At 38.5% G+C, this 19938-nt stretch overlaps 1 protein-coding gene across 1 annotated transcript in view; it reads left to right on the top strand.

Annotated features, from left to right (window-relative positions):
- Window positions 1–19938, top strand: part of ANKMY2 (ankyrin repeat and MYND domain containing 2) — a 38326-nt gene that overhangs the window by 16303 nt on the left and 2085 nt on the right. Inside the window, exons 4-9 of the mRNA XM_040260604.1 lie at window positions 1625–1723; window positions 7205–7365; window positions 12351–12565; window positions 13434–13569; window positions 17215–17343; window positions 19273–19402. Of these exons, the coding sequence (XP_040116538.1) occupies window positions 1625–1723; window positions 7205–7365; window positions 12351–12565; window positions 13434–13569; window positions 17215–17343; window positions 19273–19402 (870 nt within the window). The remainder of the gene's footprint in view (window positions 1–1624; window positions 1724–7204; window positions 7366–12350; window positions 12566–13433; window positions 13570–17214; window positions 17344–19272; window positions 19403–19938) is intronic.

Here is a 19938-nt window from a genome sequence, read left to right as displayed (position 1 = left end):
TATAGCTTTTCTTCCAAGGAGTAAGCATCTTTTAATTTCATGGCTTCAATCATCATCTGCAGTGATTTTAGAGATCAAAAAATAAAGTCTGATACTGTTTCTATTGTTTCCCCATCTATTTGCCATGAACTGAGGACCAGATGCCATGATCTTCATTTTCTGAATGTTGAGCTTTACGTTAACTTTTTCACTCTTATCTTTCACTTTCATCAAGAGGCTTTTTAGTTCCTCTTCACTTTCTGCCATAAGCGTGGTGTCATCTGCATATCTGAGGTTATTGATATTTCTCCTGGCAATCTTGATTCCAGCTTGTGCTTCCTCCAGCTCAGCGTTTCTCATGATGTACTCTGCATAGAAGTTAAATAAGCAGGGTGACAATATACAGCCTTGACGTACTCCTTTCCCAATTTGGAACCGTCTGTAGTTCCATGTCCACTTCTAACTGTTGCCTTTTGACCTACATACAGATTTCTCAGGAGGCAGGTCAGGTGGTTTGGTGTTTCCATCTTTAAGAATTTTCTACAGTTTGTTGTGATCCACACAGTCAAAGGCTTTGGCATAGTGAATAAAGCAGAAGTAGACGTTTTTCTGGTATTCTCTTGCTTTTTCAATGCATCAGCGGATGTTGGCAATTTAATATCTGGTTCCTCTGCCTTTTCTAAATCCAGCTTGAACATCTTAAAGGGTGATATCATTATATATGTAGGGTTCTTATAAATCAATTGGAAAACAACAAATACGACAGTAGACAATTAGAAAATTGAACAGGAACAAAAGAAATACAACTGACTAAACTCAAAACTGCTCTCACAAACAATCAGAGAACATCAGATTAGGACAACAAATGGTAGTTTTTCACTTACAGTATTGGCAGAGGTTAAAGAGGAGTGATACAGCCCAGCATGGGTGTGGGGACTTTTGTGCACTGTATTGGGAAGTGCACATGAGCCTAACTTGCTGGGAGGCTGCCTGGTAAAATGCATTTAAAATGTATATAACCTTTGATCCTACAGTGTTTTCCAGGAACTGTTCCTAAGGAAATTATAATTCATCCTTGCAAAAAGTAATGGAAAATGCTATTCACTGAGTATCGTTTATAATAGCAAACGATCTGTAATGATTCCTATAGTCAAAGAATGCAAATGAAATATCTGTGAATGTTTAAACAGGACAAAGCGTAGAAAGATAGGTCCTCAACCGTCAGCAGTTATCTCAAGGCCTCTAGGAGTAAGGGAGGGGATGAGTTAGTAGACATTAGTGAGGGCTTTGATTCATTTTCTTTTTTCTGCCTTTGTTTTTGTTGTTATTTTGTTTTGACTTTATACTAAGCAAGGGAAAACATACTTTGTCTTGTTTTTTTAAAAAAGTGATACTCAGTTCTGTGCCATTTTTGTACTACTTCAGTGTTTTCTATTCTTTTCTAGGAAATAAGGTTGATTTTTCTGTGGGTTCTGTCGCATTTTACTTTTTACTGTAGTTATGATAAATATTTTGGGAAAAATGAAAATATCCACCAGATAGAAATCTGAAACTAATTGGGGGGAAAAAGAGTATGGATTATTTAAAAGGCAGTATTTGAATTGGGCATTCCTTATTTTTAACAAATGTTTCTTTTTAACTCTAGGTAATAAAGACATCACGTGGGCAATGCTAGAAGCTGGTGCCGAAACAGATGTTGTCAACTCTGTAGGAAGAACAGCAGCTCAGATGGCAGCCTTTGTGGGTGAGTTTTTAGGATAGTTTTACATTAGGTTATACCCCAAATTTCCCCCGTGGAAAAAAATGCCACTTTGCTTCTCAGAGTGTAAATTCTGTCATGTGTTCTTTTAAAAAAGCAAACGTTTACAGTTTTGTCTAACTTAGTGAAACACCTAATGACATTTTGGAGGACATGAACATGTTTCAAATTTCCACTCTGAGATAGAGAGTGTGGTGAGGCCTTTCTGTTATAGTCAAATGCATGAATGAGAATAGTTTACTCCTCTAAGGAAGTAGTTAAACCTAGTATTTAAGAATAAGAACTGTGGAGTCAATGATCTGGGTTGAATTCTGTTTGTACCACCTAATAGGAAGTTACTTAATGATTCTGATCTTCAGGATAATGGTTCAGTTCAGTTCAGTTCAGTCACTCAGTCGTGTCCGACTCTTTGCGACCTCATGAATCTCAGCACCCCAGGCCTCCCTGTCCATCACCAACTCCCAGAGTTCACCCAGACTCACATCCATCGAGTCAGTAATGCCATCCAGCCATCTCGTCCTCGGTCGTCCCCTTCTCCTCCTGCCCCCAATCCCTCCCAGCATCAAAGTCTTTTCCAATGAGTCAACTCTTTGCATGAGGTAGCCAAAGTACTGGAGCTTCAGCTTTAGCATCATTCCTTCCAAAGAAATCCCAGGGCTGATCTCCTTCAGAATGGACTGGTTGGATCTCCTCGCAGTCCAAGGGACTCTCAAGAGTCTTCTCCAACACCACAGTTCAAAAGCATCAATTCTTCGGTGCTCAGCCTTCTTCACAGTCCAACTCTCACATCCATACACAACCACAGGAAAAACCATAGCCTTGACTAGATAGACCTTAGTCAGCAAAGTAATGTCTCTGCTTTTGAATATCTAGGTTGGTCATAACTTTTCTTCCAAGAAGTAAGTGTCTTTTAATTTCATGGCTGCAGTCACCATCTGCAGTGATTTTGGAGCCCCAAAAAATGAAGTCTGACACTGTTTCCAGTGTTTCTCCATCTATTTCCCATGAAGTGATGGTACCAGATGCCATGATCTTTGTTTTCTGAATGTTGAGCTTTAAGCCAACTTTTTCACTCTCCACTTTCACTTTCATCAAGAGGCTTTTTAGTTCCTCTTCACTTTCTGCCATAAGGGTGGCGTCATCTGCATATCTGAGGTTATTGATATTTCTCCCAGCAATCTTGATTCCAGCCCAGCGTTTCTCATGATATACTCTGCATAGAAGTTAAATAAGCAGGGTGACAATATACAGCCTTGACGTACTCCTTTTCCTATTTGGAACCAGTCTGTTGTTCCATGTCCACTTATAACTGTTGCTTCCTGACCTGCATATAGGTTTCTCAAGAGGCAGGTCAGGTGGTCTAGTAGTCCCATCTTTCAGAATTTTCCACAGGTTATTTTGATCCACACAGTCAAAGGCTTTGGCATAGTCAATAAAGCAGAAATAGATCTTTTTCTGGGACTCTCTTGCTTTTTCGATGATCCAGCAGATGTTGGCAATTTGATATCTGGTTCTTCTGCCTTTTCTAAAACCAGCTTGAACATCAGGAAGTTCACGGTTCACGTATTGCTGAAGCCTGGCTTGGAGAATTTTGAGCATTACTTTACTAGCATGTGAGATGAGTGCAATTGTGCGGTAGTTTGAGCGTTCTTTGGCATTGACTTTCTTTGGGATTGGAATGAAAACTGACCTTTTCCAGTCCTGTGTCCACTGCTGAGTTTTCCAAATTTTCTAGCATATTGAGTGCAGCACTTTCGCAGCATCATCTTTCAGATTTGAAACAGCTCAACTGGAATTCCATCACCTCCACTAGCTTTGTTCATAATGATGCTTTCTAAGGTCTACTTGACTTCACCTTCCAGGATGTCTGGCTCAGCAACCCCAAGAAGATGAAATCAGTAAAACTCAGTTTATTTCTCCACATTCTCTGTGTTTGTCAGGCATCAGAACTTTCCTTTCCTCCTCTACCACTACCATGAGCTGTGGCCTTGGCTGAGACAGTCTAGAATTTTTAGTACCAATATATCATTAGAATGTCATCCACGGTGTGTTCCTTCTCCTTTAGCAGTCCCCACCATCTACAGTATAATTTCTCTGTCATGCTGTCTCCGCCCATTGGGATTAACTGTCCCTGCTACCAAGGGCTGTTGTTCTTTCTCTACACTCTCTTTTCTTCTTGCTCCATCTTGATCATTGTTCTCATTATAGGACCTTCTCAGATGGTACATAGGTTGCACATGGTTTGAAACACATCATAACCAAAGCTATCTTCTTCTCTGAAATGCAAGTTGTGTCTTGGCTTGTTCCATGATTCTTGTATCCCTGCTCTGTTCTCTTATATGTAGACATTACTCCACAGTTTTCTAAATCCTGGTTTTGCGAATGTGATTTGTCTTTGTCAGCTTTTCGTTTCTTATGCTAGAAGTGTGTTTGAATTTCAGTTTATCCTTGAAAGTAAAAAATTGTACTGGATGTGTCTGATTGTATTTATGTTCTCATTAATCCTGCCTAGGACCGACTCCGTGAGCCCATTTAGTCTCGAAGACTCAAGTCCAGTGACAGTAATGATGGAACCCAAAGTGGTCCCCACCCAGCTCCCACTGCTAGCATTTATTTTCTATATAAATAGGACTGTTTTATTTGCATGTATTCCCAATTCATAAATTAAAAACTAATAAAGCTAAATATTTAACAATTTCAGTTATAAAAAATTAAATATACATTAAGAACTTATAAAGAAAAACTTAAATATATATGTAAATCACTCTGCTGCTGCTGTTGCTAAGTCGCTTCAGTCATGTCCGACTCTGTGCGACCCCATAGATGGCAGCCCACCAGGCTCCCCCATCCCTGGGATTCTCCAGGCAAGAACACTGGAGTGGGTTGCCATTTCCTTCTCGAGTGCGTGAAAGTGAAAAGTGAAAATGAAGTTGCTCAGTTGTGTCCGACTCTTCGCAACCCATGGACTGCAGCCTACCAGGCTTCTCCTCCCATGGGATTTTCCAGGCAAGAGTACTGGAGTGGGGTGCCATTTCCTTCTCCTGTATATCACTCTAACAGAAATTATTGGTGGATTATTTAAAATATCAGAATAACCTAAGCGATATCTAAAATGAGAAAGATAAATCTTGAAAAAAAATGACATGTTTTTTTCCTTCTCACAAAGGTGTAATTTTAAGAAATGCTTAGTCCTGTGATCGTGTCATTAGTATATAGCCATTATTTTTATGCACAGATATTTCCAACTGCTAACAAGGCTTTTTCTGAGTATCCTAATTAGGAGACTGATGAGAAGATGTAGTTACAAGCTAAGTCTATGTTTTCCTCCCTCTGATTCTTTTAACTTCAAATTTTCCTAGGTCTCTTTATATGTTGAGAAGCTTTTTTAAAGTATCTTTTTTTTTTTTTTTAAACAGGAACATCTTTCTTTTTATTAAAGCTGGATGTGTTTTAGAGCTTCCCTGGTGTTTTAAAAAAAGCAGTGCAATTTGTCTTCATCTGTAGTTGCTTCATGTAAGCTGTAAATTCCTGCACACTGTTATCTGTGTTAGTTTTGGTTCCTGTAATGTTTACATGTTGCTTGCAATATATTTGCTTGATTGTCATTTTCCTCCCTTCTTGAAAACTATGTAGGTAGAAATGATCTTTCCAAACAGAACACTTTATATCTTTAGTATTTCTTGTTATTGTTTGACTTCTCAAGATATATATAATGGAGATTTTGGTTTCAAAAAAGAACAAGAAAGTGATGTTTCAGTATTTACCAATAGCATCAAACACCAAAACTGATACGTGATCACTACTAAAATTTGCTTTCAAATCATGACTGTGTTGTTTTTCTCATTTGTTTAATTATTAATTCTCTATCCATTCTTTTCTTTTCCTTTTTTACCCCTGGATCTGTTTTTTTCAGCTCTCTCATCTTTCCTGTAGTGATTTCTAGATCCTAATTTTTAATCTATTTTGAGATATTTTATCTACCTCATCTTCTGCATTACTATTTTAGTTCTCCATTGTAACCAGAATTGCTCTTCTCAGTTTGTCTGTTAACTTCTAAAAATGGAATCTCTCTGTGGTCCATGAGAGTCTCTTTACATACAGCAATTGATCTGCTTAAGTATTCGTTGGTGGTTGTCTTTATGGTTTGGTTGTGGAGTGGTTGTAGTAGATGAAGTCGCTCAGTCGTGTCTGACTCTTCGCAACCCCATGGACTGCAGCCTACCAGGCTCCTCCTCCCATGTTCCACGGAAGAGGCCCTCTGTTGGAGACATGGCATAGTCTTTCGAGATTGGATCCACTCGGATCTGCATCTCCTAGGCAGTCAGGTAAAGCTGACAGGGTCATGGAGCCATGAAGGGCTGTGCCATCTCTCTATACCTCTGGGCCCAGGGTCAACAAACCAGGAAATATTTCAGCCTCTGCTGACGCACAACTCTTGGGTTATCCTCGAACTCTTGGGCAAGCTGAGAACTTGACCAGCCTCAAAAATCCACCTGGCCCACAGTGCAGTCACCTTGCAAGTCACCTATTGTCAGCAGGATTGAGCAGATGCTCCCTGGACCATACACAAGTGGGCAGGGGCCACACGGGCCACCCAGAGCAGGCCCCTCTCCCAGAGCCCTGGCATCTGGGTCTGCTCCGCAGGACTCTTTCAGCCTTCATCAGGCAGAAAGGAGGAAGAAGTCTGTTTTGCAGAGATTCCTGGAAAAGCCTGCAATTGCAGATGTGCCCTGCTTGTCCAGAGGGGCCACTTCTTGCTCCAGAGAAGTAGTGGAGAAGGAGCCAGCAGGGAGGAAGCAGCAGGAACACACAGTCAGGCTGCCAGCTTCTCCAGGGAAGGTTCTGCTTTCCTAGAACAGTGTTTACCTCTGGGGATTGGCTTCCAAAAGTGGCACAGGGATCTATGAGGAGCTACAGTGTGGATTCCAAGCTTACGGAAGCAAAAGCTTTTTCTCTAATTCATTTCACAAAAAGGCCAAGCTTTTCTCAAATCCAAGGGGAGGAGAGATTAGCTTAACAAAATGGCTAGTAATTATAATGACAATAAGAAACTTAATACAGAATAAATTTAGATTTTGTGTAAAGAAAGCCAGATGTGATTAGGGAAGAATGAACATCATTTGTGTAGGAGTGGAAGAAGAAACATGTAAATTATGCGCAACTTTATTAAATATTTAGGGCCAATTTTAAGTAGAACACTGCTTTTTTATGATTGTTGTTATCTGCATAATCTTCTTATGTATTGTAGATTCTGTGTCTTTAAAGGGGGATTATTTCTTGACTTTGAAAAGCATGCTTATAGATGTTTCCTAAAACATTTTACCTCTCCCCTTCCTCCTCTACTCTCCGAAAAGTTACGGACATTGACGCATGTTTACTTCAGAAAACAGAACAATGTAATGAAAAAATGGAAAATGTCTAATTTTGAATGATAAAACAATACATTTTTAATTTTCCTATTAAAAGGTCAACATGATTGTGTGACTATAATCAACAATTTCTTTCCTCGAGAGAAACTGGATTATTACACTAAGCCCCAGGGACTGGATAAAGAACCAAAACTGCCCCCAAAGTTGGCAGGCCCACTGCACAAAATTATCACTACAACAAATCTTCATCCTGTCAAGGTACTGTAGTTTATCGTATTTGCTTTCTATTTAAATTGTGTGTGCGTGTGTGTGTGTGCGCGCATGCATGCGTGCGTGCTTAGTTATGTCTGACTCTTTGCAACCCCATAGACTGCAGCCCACCAGGCTCCTCTGTCCATTGGAACTTTCCAGGCAAGAATACTGGAGTGGGTTGCCATTTCCTTCTCTAGGGGATCTTCCCAAACCAGGGATGGAACCCCAGTCTCCTGCATTACAGGCAAATTCTTTACCGTCTGAGCCACCAGGGAAGCCCATTTATATATTGCTTTAGAATTTAAACTGCTCTTAGTATATGGGTCCTAATTGTCTTGGGTTGCTTTTTGTTGATGTAAAACTTGTGATAGGCTCTCCCGTTCAGTTAATACAGTGAAGTAGTGCTCTTGTTTGAAACCTACAAGAGAGTGAGGGACACAGACCAGAGCAAGAGGAAGAGCAAGGCAGGGAGGTCGGTTCAGCCAAAACCTAGCTTCCACTTCATCTCACAGTGAGCTCTGTTTATTAGTGGCTCCAGAGAGGCAAGGAAACCAGGGTTTCCTGTATCAGTATGTCATGGTTGAAGTCTGTCCCCAGGGGGAAAGGACAGCCGCCCAGATGGTGCCAAGTGAGGTGGCTGTCTCTGGATGAAGGGAGTTCCCCGAGGAAGGAGGCAGCTCTGAGCCATAGCAGCCAAAATTCCCAGTCACAGGAACCTGGTATTTGGGCCTGGTAACGAGGATCTGGGTGAGGGAGCAACAGCATCCAGTACAATAATTATCCTTCCAGGCAGTGTTTGGGAATGTAATCATGAACACATTTCTTTCATGCAAGTAGGTATCTGATGCATTTAAGTAGTACAGTTCTTCCAGTAAATAGTCAAATCACACAGATTTTCAAACTTTGTAAACCAACTTGGAAGTTTGCATAGCATACCTGGGAATCTTCAAGGATTATCCTGAACTATTCCCACTGCTATTTTCTTCATACTCTATTTATGACCTTTTTGCCTTTAAAATGATTATGTTTTGAAAAATTAATCCAAATGAACATAATTGTTTCCATGAGTCATCTCAGGAAACAGCGCTGACCTTTTTCAGACTTCCTTGTCTGCCATATGCCTTCATTCATAATGTATAGATTTGATAGTAACTCAGAGCTATTTGGGAGTTTCTTTGGTTTGTTTTTTAATATTTATGTATTTATTTGACTGTGTTGGGTCCTAGTTGCGGCATGTGGGATCTAGTTCCCTGACTAGGGATTGAACCCGAGTCCTCTGCATTGGAAGTGCAGTATGTACTGAAATGGATTTCCTTAGTCTGTTACAAAAGAAAAATCTGGAATATACTGATCGTCATTAGAGTAGGTGGACAGCTCTCATGAAGTAACTATTTTGAAGACTAACACACACTTAGAGATATAAGTTTTAAATTATATGTAATATTATTACTTTATTGCTGCATCCCTTGGCATATGGTCTTTTGAAGCTTGAGGAACACACAAATAAAAAAATACCTTTCATGTGGCCCTTCCCCCAAGTTATTAATAGTGTTCTGGGCCATCAAGAGAGATGACAAAGTAGCAGATCCTTTCCCACACAACGGACAAGTGCAATCTATTCTGCTTTTATTTTTTAAAACTCAAATGTTTTACTTGACATTTTGAAAGAACCACGAGATGCAACACTTGTGATCCTCGCTGGGCAAAAAAGAAATTCTGCCATGGAACAGGTGTGTGTGTTTCTCGTGGAAATTTTATAGGACTTAGAATTTAACCGTTAGAAAAATACTTAACCTCTCCTGTTTTAGTCTTTCTTTCCCTTCCAACACATGCAGGAAAGACAGAACTCTTGGAAATGACGACATTGTCTCTGTGGTACTCTTTCTATTAGGAGTGGAGCGGTCTGGGGTGGGAAAACAGGAGTTTGCCTAGGCATACAGCATTTCTCAATGCAGAGTACGTGTGTGGTTTTATAAGGCCTTCATCACTCCCCCTCCAGTCTGAGCATGACTCAGGGGTCCCCAACATCTGGGATCTAATGCCTGGTCATCTGAGGTAGAGCTGATGTAATAATAATGGAAATAAAGTACACAATAAAGGTAATACACTTGAATCACCCTGACACTATCTCCTCCCCAATCCCCTTCTCCTCCATGGAAAAATTGTCTTGCACAAAACCAGTACCTGGTGCCAAAAAGATTGGGGACCACCACATTACAGGATATTTTGGGTTTGATTGATTTAAAGATATTTTCTGTATGTTTCTGATTCACTGTGTCTTATGTCTGTTTCCACCCTTTGAGATTACAGTAATTTCAATTATTGTGACAATTGGGTCTGTAGAGTAATTTCTGTTGTTTACACAGAACCTAGTCTCTCAGGGTTAAATATCCCAAGAATTATTGTACCTGCAGTTACCTTTAAAGGCACATATTTTGCCTAAGTTAGATTAAGGGTATATTTATACAGACAAATTGTAAACTAAAATAGCCTACATTTTATTTTTTAGAGCACTTGGTTTTATGAGAGACTACACTATGATTATAGTACCTTCTTTCAGACCAGACCTTGCCTTTTGTAGATATAGTCTATTTGCTTGAAAACCTTTCTTTATCCACACTTGAGTTAAAAGCTGCCCAGTTGCTTTGTTTATGGACCATTTTCATTGCTTTACCCCTTTTCAAGCTGACATGGGTCTTCAGAGGGCATATTATAAAAAAAAGTAACTAATAGCCACCAGTCAAATCAAAGACCTTTAAAAATAAGCACAGTCCAACACTTGATTCAAGTGTACCTTTTGCCACAGTGTACCTAACACAGATACATTTGTGAGGAGGTTAAGTGGCTGCTATAGCAATAAGGATGTTTGTTTTCAACAGGGACTTAGGGAGTTGTGCTGATGGCCAAGATATAGACGTTTATAATGGAGAAAAACAGGCAAAAGGAAGAATGACAATAGAGTTTAGCAGGGTCTGTAAGTGATCAGAAGATAGATGTGTGCAAGTGATCCTGTTTTTTGATGATTAACATGATTTTTAAGCCCAGAATTTATTTATTCATCCTCAGTAATTATTAATAATAATGTTTCCATTTATAATAAATATCCCTTTATAATGCTTCAGAGACTAAAGGAAGGAAACTAATTCAAGTATTCTTTCTTTTGTGTGCAGCTATGATAAATGCTTCCATGAGCTCATCGTTGAGCTGTGGGTATATATCATTTTTCATTGTGTTTGGACTTCCCTGGTGGCTCAGCTGGTAAAGAATATGCTGGGTTCAATCCCTGGGTCCAAGAGATCCTCTGGAGAAGGGAATTGCAACCCACTGCAGTATTTTTGCCTGGAGAATTCCATGGACAGAGGAGCCTGGCAGGCTAGTCCATGAAGTTTCTGACATATATTATAAAGTAAATAAAGTCTAATGTCTTAAACAAAAAAAATCATTAATCTGGGTTCTATTTGGGGTGTTTGTTTTTTTTTTTAAAGAATTCTCACATCCAAGTTTAGATCCTATGATTTGATTCATAATGTATACAAAATATTGAGCAAACGGCATTAAGTGATGGTAGTTGATAGGAGAAATATAAATAATTAATGATTCTTTTCTTCTCTGCCACAAATTAACTTTTGAATTATATAATGGTAGAGGAAGTTGTCAGCAAATTTATCAATAAGGATTCTGATTATACTTATTTCATGCAGTCTAGTTTATTATTGAGTGCTATATTTGAAGTAAAAGACTGGGCTGTGTATCAGTAGAGTCAGAAATAAGTAAAAGTCTTATTTTAATTTAACAAGAACATTTAGTTTATGTTAAATTTTCACGTAGGAGGCTTGGGCATGGGTTTTCCTTAAGTTAACAATTACCTTGCTCCTTGTCTAAAGAAAAGGATCTGATTCATGAAATCCACCATCTGTTGTTTCCTAACGTTTTGGTTACCTGGGATAGGTATTTTACTGTGACACATAGGTTAACAAACACTGAATGACTTTCTGCTCTGAGAACACAGTTGTGCCTCTGTTTCCCACATATTTACATTACTGTTATGTTATACGGATTTGTACAGGTGTCCTATGCAATCAATAAAGAAGAAAATACTCCTTCTTACACTGAATTTAGGCTTAATCTGTGTGTATTTGGGAAGTGTAAGACCCATAATTCATCATGTTGGATAACTCTCCTTTACCCTCTTTTAAAAATCTAGTTTTACTTTCCTCTTTCATCTATTCATATTAATGATTAGAAGCATATTAGGAAAATTTCCACAGAGAAATGTAGTTAATAACCAATACACCTTTTATTTTTAGACTTCTGCCTATAAAACCCTCATTTCCTTATAATTAACAAGAATGAATGAGAATTGTGGTTTTCCTAGCCATGAAATCCTAATGCTCAGTAATATTAGCTAAAAGTAGTGATTGCTCTGTGATTTGTTTCTGTATATAAAGGGTGTACAAATATGCCATGCTTATCTTTAGTAAGAGAGCTTCCCTAGCTCAGGCGATAAAGAATCTGCATGCAGAATGGGAGATCCAGGTTCAATCCCTTGGTCAGGAAGATCCGCTGGAGAAGGGAATGGCTACCCACTCTAGTACTTGCCTGGACAATCCCATGGGCAGAGGGAGCCTGATGGGCTACAGTTCATGGGGTTGCAAAAAGTTGGACACCACTGAGTGACTAACATTTTTATCTTGAGTAAAAGAGCTTTTAACAGATATAGAAACCATGATTCCAAATGGCCAACTAATACTTAGTTTAACTGGATGGAAAATCACACAATAACTTTGAAATATAGAGTTCAAGAGATTTCATGATGTCCTTCTGTTATTAGTTTTACAAGTTGATCAGTGGCAATTTGTATTTTTATTTGAATTAACATAGCAAATATGTGACCATGAGAAAGACTTCATTTGGTAATCAAAACTGACTGCCTAAATTGAGCACGGAAAAATCTCTTATGGAATTTCTAAGCTCACTGGGGTTTCTTCTAGATTGTGATGCTTATAAACGAGAATCCTCTGCTGGCAGAAGAAGCAGCTCTGAATAAATGCTACAAGGTGATGGATTTGATTTGTGAGAAATGTATGAAGCAAAGAGACATGAATGAAGTACTGGCTATGAAAATGCATTACATCAGCTGTATCTTTCAGAAATGTATTAACTTCTTAAAAGACAGAGAAAATAAATTGGACACTCTGATCAAAAGGTACAGTTTTTACCACGTCATGTATAAAATATACTCAAATGGATCATGTTTTATTATGTGAAATCTCATTATGGCTTTAAAAATTAAACATTTTAGCAGCAGCTGTTATTGTTGAGATCACATTTAATCTGCCAGAAACCAGGGGCCCTGGATTGACTATTCCATTCTGTAGTATTTACAGCATTTTTGCCATCCTAAATTATGGGTGAGAAATCTGAAGTTTGGAGAGGTTAAAAAGCATTTGTAAAATCATGCTGCTAGAAGGTAGCCCAAGTCCAGGGGTCAGATTCTCATGATTTTACTAAGAAAAGAGAACTAAGTTGGAAGGGTGTGACTTAATCAGAGTTTACATTCTTTGTTCAAATAACTGCCATGGTAATAAGTAACTAGCTAATCTGATAAATGTCTAGTGTGTTTTACGTCAGGGGTCACCTTTTAAAATACATCCCTGGGCTCCTAAACCTGATAAGACCTGGCCTAATGGGCAGGTGGAATAGCAATTTGAATTGAATCAATCCTCATGAGGTGACTACACAGTGAAAATCATAAGCAGCAAAGAAAAGTGAAAGTGTTGATCACTCAGTCATGTCTGACTCTGCAACCCCATGGGCTGTAGCCCGCCAGGCTCCTCTGTCCATGGAATTCTCCAGACAAGAATACTGGAGTAGACTGCCTTGCCCTCCTCCAGGGCATCCTCCCAACCCAGGGATCAAACCCCGGTCTCCTATACTGCAGGCAGATTTGTTACCCTTGGAGCTACCAGGGAGGCCCACAGAGCGAGGAAGGAACTACTCGAAGTTCATGTGTTCAGCTGGGAGGAAATGCTTGGCAATTCAATTCCAGTTACTCTTTTCAAACTATCTTTCAGCTTGTTAAAAGGCCGAGCTTCTGATGGCTTTCCAGTATATCAAGAAAAGATCATTCGAGAAAGTATCAGAAAATTTCCTTATTGTGAAGCTACTCTCCTCCAGCAGCTGGTGCGAAGCATTGCTCCTGTCGAAATCGTAAGGCTCTTCCTAACTAGGTTAACTCCGTCAGTAAGACCTAATTACCATATTTTATACAATTAGAGGCATGTTCTCCTTAGCATTATTTAGTTACCTAATGAAGGCATAATTATCTTAAGGAAAATTTCGGAAACAAACATGGAGATAAATTTGCCTGCTAACATTGTTTCTGTTTATGCGTTTTCCCTCTGTCAGACCTCTTCTTTCATTTATAGAGCTCATGGTTTAATCCACAGTATTTCCTTAGATCAGAATATAGATATTATAGTTACAGTGGATATTTACGTTTTTAATGACAAGGTGAAACCTCAGTGGTGGGGTCACATCCAGTACGTAATACAGACCCACGTTTGTTTTCATATGTAGCTTGTGAAAAACTAGCATAAAATCCCACACTAGATGGAAGTAGGAATTGAATGTCTACCTTGATGGTTTCCTGTCGGGGAGATGTGAGAGGATGAGTTATGGGAAAGCGCATTGTGTATCCTGCTAAACAGTCTTAAAGTATGTCCCACTTCTTAGATCCTCCCTTAACGCCTCTGATTTTATAAATTTTCCACACATTAAAAAAAAGTCTATTTATACTTAACAGTTATGGGAAGTAAGTTTGAACTTTATTATCTGTTCTTAACTTTCGTCATGTATTTATTTAAGTGGTATTAAAGACACTCCCTGCCTTCTCTATTTTGGATAGCTTTCAGATCACCTTATCTATACCAATTATGCTTTAACACATTTCAGTGAAATCCCTTATCAGCCTTTGTGTATTAGGTAAGAAACTGATCCCAACACTGTTACCGTCCATGCCTTCCTCCCTCCCTCTGGCAATGTCTGGTCTTCTCTGCCTTCGCTAGGCTGTTGTATCATTCTCAGCCTGAAAAAATCAGGACTAAAAATGAGTTCCAGGTGCTCCTTTTATATATTAAGATTTCATCCAGTCAGAACCATTAAAGAAGAAAGGCCTAAGAAGACAAGATGATTTCATGAAGTTCATGCATTGATTTATTCCTGAGAGTTCACCATGATTTCACACAGAGATTCTTTCCGCTTGCTCTTTAATACACTTGGCTATTTGGTGTTTAAGTTTTTGGAAGTTTAAAGTTAGTGTATTATGAGGGTAGCTTATCAGTTATGAATGTGTTTTGGCTGTGCATATCATACTCCAGCCAACTATGAATTAAATAGATCAGAGCTTACTTAATCCACATATTAAATATGTGCCCAGGGGTAGGCAGACCCAGTCTGGTACAGTGAACTAGGAACCCAAATCCTTTCCCATTTTCCCGGCCAGAATTCTTTAGCCATATGGATTATCATGCACATGCTAATAACCTCACAGTTGCAAGGCAGCTAATGCTCTTCCTCCAAACTCAATTCCTGTCCTAGGCAGGCAAGAAAATGAAACTGGTCTAGAGCTGGAAAGCATAAGCTTATCAGAGAAGGAATTAACAGTGGCTGCTAAGTGATATCCAGCACTAATAAGTGTAGCTGACATTGTACCTTTAAGGGAGAAAACAGAAAAACTAAAAATAGCAGGTCAGAGTACTTTTTAAAAAGTCAAAGCAGGTCAGTGTAGGACTCAATAATCCATCTTAGCCCTATATCATAGAACAGTGTAGTTAGTATGGTGTTTGACTGATGTTTATCCTAGTGATCTGAGTTATCAGTAATCAAGATAATATTTACTTAATGCATTTTAGAAACATTTCTCTCTTTAAAAACTTCTGCTGTCTTGAAGACTTGATCTGCAGTGCTTGTGGTTGTGCGTTGTCCCAGATAGCCACTGTTGACTGCCTGACAGATTCCAGTATTCTGTAAGTTCAGAAGCCTCTGAAGCAGTATTAACCTTGTCCCATGACATGGTGGTTCTCATGGCCGGCTGCCATGAAGATCACCTGTGGTATTTCCTGACAGTGTTAGTGCCTGAGCCTAAACCTCTGCCTGTCGTGGAATTCTGGCGTCTGCCTGTCACAGAGTTCAGCAGGAAGTGTGAGGCATAGCTCTATTGAAGAGATGCTGCTCAAGAATTGTAGCATGACACTGTTAAAGATATTTTGCTTTATCATTTGAAGGTGTATATTTTAACTTCTAGAAGGCTAGCTAAGGTCTCTGATTTTATAGGATACATATTTAACAAAGTAGATGACAAGGTTTTGTATAGTAAGAAAGAATTCTTATCACTCAACTGTGACAAGAAAGATTTCACATGGTTACTCTGCTGTACCATCAGTTTTTTTCTGGGGCAATAGTTCACATTAATAGCCATATTTCTAGCAAAAAATATTTTAGTTTTACTTCTGGTATATTTGTGAGAATATCATTGTTTTGTGACTCCTACAAAAGTCCCATCTTGGGGAAGATTTTGAACATGTCTCAGTCATGATTTTTTTCCCCCTTAATTTTTATTTATTTATTTTTAATTTTTGGCTGCACTGGGTTTTCGTTGTAGCAAGGGCATCTGTGTAGTTGCGGCAATTTTCAACAAGCTCTCTGGTGCACACCCTCTCTTCAGCACAACTGCCATAGACATTCATTCCTGATGAAATTATTAACTTGTAACTAGTATCTGACATTTTATTTTAGCTCTTTTTTCTCACTGTTATATTATTTTCATTCCAAAAGAGAATTCTTAACTCTTGAACTAAAAAGAAACTTAGTAATTATTTGTTTTCAGGAGGAGTAAAGTGGTTTTGAAATGAGGGCAGTGTAAAACAGTGTTCCAAGGTGGTTATTTGTTATGTATAACTGGTAAAATAAATATTCTTAGAAAGGAAAAGCAAATAAAAATAAAAATGTAAACTATGAAAATTTCCACATTTTTAGTTAAGAATAAAGAAGCAAATTTGAAAAACTCAGAAACAAGAACTGTTGTGAATAGGTATGATAGCTCCATACCCTGTAATTGCTCTAAGTAGATCTTAATAGTATTATCCCAGGCAGATAAATATTTAAATAGGTCTTAATAGCATTACTGCAGGCAGATAAATGTTTGCCCTTATAATTTCCTCTGTTAAGAAATTTCATAAATCCTCTTTAGCAAGCCATTCTGATTTTCAATAATTGTATAATTTTCATATTTTTGGTTTTTCTTAATAACATAATGCAACCACATGTATAGCTCTTTAATCTTAAGAGTTTAGAGCATTTCAGTGATAATGGTGATAATTTTTATCTATTAGAATTGTGGATCTACATCAAGTAAATAGTTTTAAATAGACAAGTTCTTTAAAACACTTAAGTTGCATTAAACTTTTAAGAATTATGATAAACATTTGTGATGTATCCTATAAATTGTCCCTCAGAATATGTATTATATATTGTCTTAATTCTCAGAAGGAAATTCCATTCTGAGTTCACTGTCCTATATCTGAAATCTTTGTATGCTTACTGAATAATCCCAGTTGAAAAATACATTTATTCTAGAATAGAGCCAGATTTTTTCTTTCTGAACATCTGGATCCACGACTTACCTGCCATGTACTTGGTGCAGAAAAAGGTACTCAGAAAGGTGTATGTGTCCTAAAGTCTGTGCAGGCTCTTTCTCGCCTTAATCATTTTGTCTCTTTTTCTGAAAGTGTCTTCTCTGTAGTCTGTCCCTGGTGATTTCAGAATTTTTTTTTCTCCTCTTCTTACTTCCTCTAGGGTTCTGATCCCACTGCATTCTCTGTGCTTACCCAAGCCATCACTGGTCAGGTGGGTTTTGTGGATGTTGAGTTTTGCACTACCTGTGGAGAAAAAGGAGCAAGAAAAAGATGCTCAGTGTGCAAAATGGTAAGAATGAAGTTAAGTTCATTGACATCTGGTTTAGATTTCATCAATGTTGGTAACTGAGTTTTCATATTCTATAAATGTAATAGTTGGCATTTTTTCTAATAAATTCTAATATATTAGATATGATGTATTGAATCTAATATTTTAAAATAATTTTGGAAAAGAACTATAGGAGGCATGTAGTTCTGTTCCCTCTTCTGTCCAGCTCACATGTTGCCCAGCTTCTATGCTGACCACACCCAAAAAAGAGAGTATGAATGAATGGTTATGAGAAAACTTATTCACAGGGGACTGAGACTGGTGCCTATGTAGGAACCTACAACAATTCATAAATATGCAGTCTTGACTCTTCCAGTGTTGACTTCAACGACTCTCTCTTCATCAGCTCTTCCTCGTAAAGCTCTCACTCCCTTCTCACTGTCACCAGTCTTTAAGCTTTCTGTGCTGCTACCAACTTCTTCCAGAATTATCTTTATAAAGAGCATATCTGAATGGGTTCTTCTCGCATACAGATGCTACCCACATGCATGCATCTGGACATTCACTTTACCCTATAGATCATGTTAATTTCCTGTTGTTTTTAAGGTTGAAATTCTTTAGCACATTCTTCGGTAACCCGTCAGGTTCTGCTAGAAACTTCTTCTCTAGTTTCATTACCTTTAATTACTTACTTCTCTGAGCCTCAGTTTCCTTATATGTGAAATGGGGCTAGAGCTGTGAGAACTAAATGAGACCATCTACAATGATTAAGTATGGCCACATATAAAAACAGTCCAAAATTCATTACTTAAAGCAAGTCTTTTTTTCCCCTCATGTTTGTGGTTGGCTGGGGCACATCTGCTCCATGTGTTTCTCATCCTCCTTGGACCAGCAGGCCACGGTGAACATGTCCTCATGGTGATGGTAGAGCTGTAAGTAGGCAAGTAGAAACATACAAGGTCTTTTGAGGTCCAGCCTTGAAATTGCCGTGCTGTCTCATTCCTCTGGCCAAAACAAGTTGCATGGCTATATTTAAAGTTAATTCTCCTCCCCTTCAGAGAAAAGAACTTTGAAGTCACATGGGAAAATGTATGGGTGCAGGGAAGAATGAAGAATTGGGGCCAGTACTATAGTCTGTAATACCTTCTATGTATAACAGCCTAGCCCAGTGCGTGGCATATAATTTTACAAAAATCTAAGCTCTATTTACACAAATGTATTGCTGCCCTAAACACAGCATTCACTTTCCTATTCCTGCATTTTTGTACAAGATATTCCATCTACTTGGAATGCTTCTTTCCTGTTTCTCTGTCTACTGACTCCCTCTATTTAGAGTGAGTCATTGCTTCCTCTGTGTTCCCATTGCTGTTACATCCTGTTCTAGGATATAAATCATGTTGTTAATTATTAGCCTCCATCTATGCTATCCCATCCTGCTCTAGCTTCCTCTGGGACAACAATTGTGTTTTCTTTGTCCTTGTACCATATCAATTCGGGCACACAGAAGTCTCTTAAATAAATCATATGTTAGAGTCTTTGGTAGACCATGTGTTATATATTCATTGTTGTTAAAAAATGTAAGCTAAAAATTGCAAAGATAAACAATACACATTCATACATCATGGTTTTAAAATAAAGCACACTGGGAGTTAGTCACTTAGTCATGTCTGATGCTTTGTGAGCCCATGGACTATATCCCACCAGGCTCCTCTGTCCATGGCATTCTCCAGGCAAGAATACTGGAGTGGGTTGCCATTTCCTCCTCCAGGGGATCTTCCCCACCCGGGTGTCAGTCCTGGGTTTCCTACATTGCAGGCGATTCTTTACCATCTGAGCCACCAGGGACGCCTAGAAAAGTTAATATTTTTACAGCACAATACTTGATTTAATGTTGTAATTGAAAAGTCATGTGACTACACCTCTTGAAAATAAACCTACAATTGCCTTCAGGTAATATATTGTGATCAGACCTGCCAGAAAACACACTGGTTTGCACATAAGAAAATTTGTAAGAATCTCAAGGACATTTATGAGAAGCAACAGTTGGAGGCTGCCAAGGCAAAGAGTGAAGAGGAGAACAGTAAGTGTATAAAAACTGAGACCGTAATATTTGTCAGTAGGAAGAGGAAGGATCAATTATATTAACACAGGACACACAGGAACTGCGTCTTCTCAGGAAACCAAGGAAGACTGGGGTTAACCAACATCAGGATTACACTTAGATATATCCTTCTTTTGAGTCTCTGGGATAATGTACAGACGGTAGTCAGCCTAGATAGCACTAGAAAATGAAAAACATAAAATTCTGAGGAATGGTGTTTATTCCTCTTTCTACTTTGTGATTCATGAGACTGCTCTGGAGCCATCTGACTCTTAATGAATAGTTTACTTATATTTTGCTCACAAAGGATTTTAAGGTCTTTGAATAAGGAAATAATTAAATTTCCCCTAATGGCTACCTGAAGATTTTAAGATTGGAAGCCTTTAAATTTCTTAATTATGAAACTGCAGGTAAAATTATGGAATAAATTTATAAATTACAAGTTAACTTGCACAGCGTAACTTTCCACAGGTGTGAGGGCAGTGAGTTCCATATTATTTTTCCTCTCCTTTCCT

The sequence above is a fragment of the Oryx dammah genome, unplaced genomic scaffold (genome assembly GCF_014754425.2).
Source record: "Oryx dammah isolate SB20612 unplaced genomic scaffold, SCBI_Odam_1.1 HiC_scaffold_18, whole genome shotgun sequence".
In the NCBI taxonomy this organism is placed as follows: domain Eukaryota; kingdom Metazoa; phylum Chordata; class Mammalia; order Artiodactyla; family Bovidae; genus Oryx; species Oryx dammah.
This window is presented reverse-complemented; position numbering and strand designations above follow the sequence as displayed.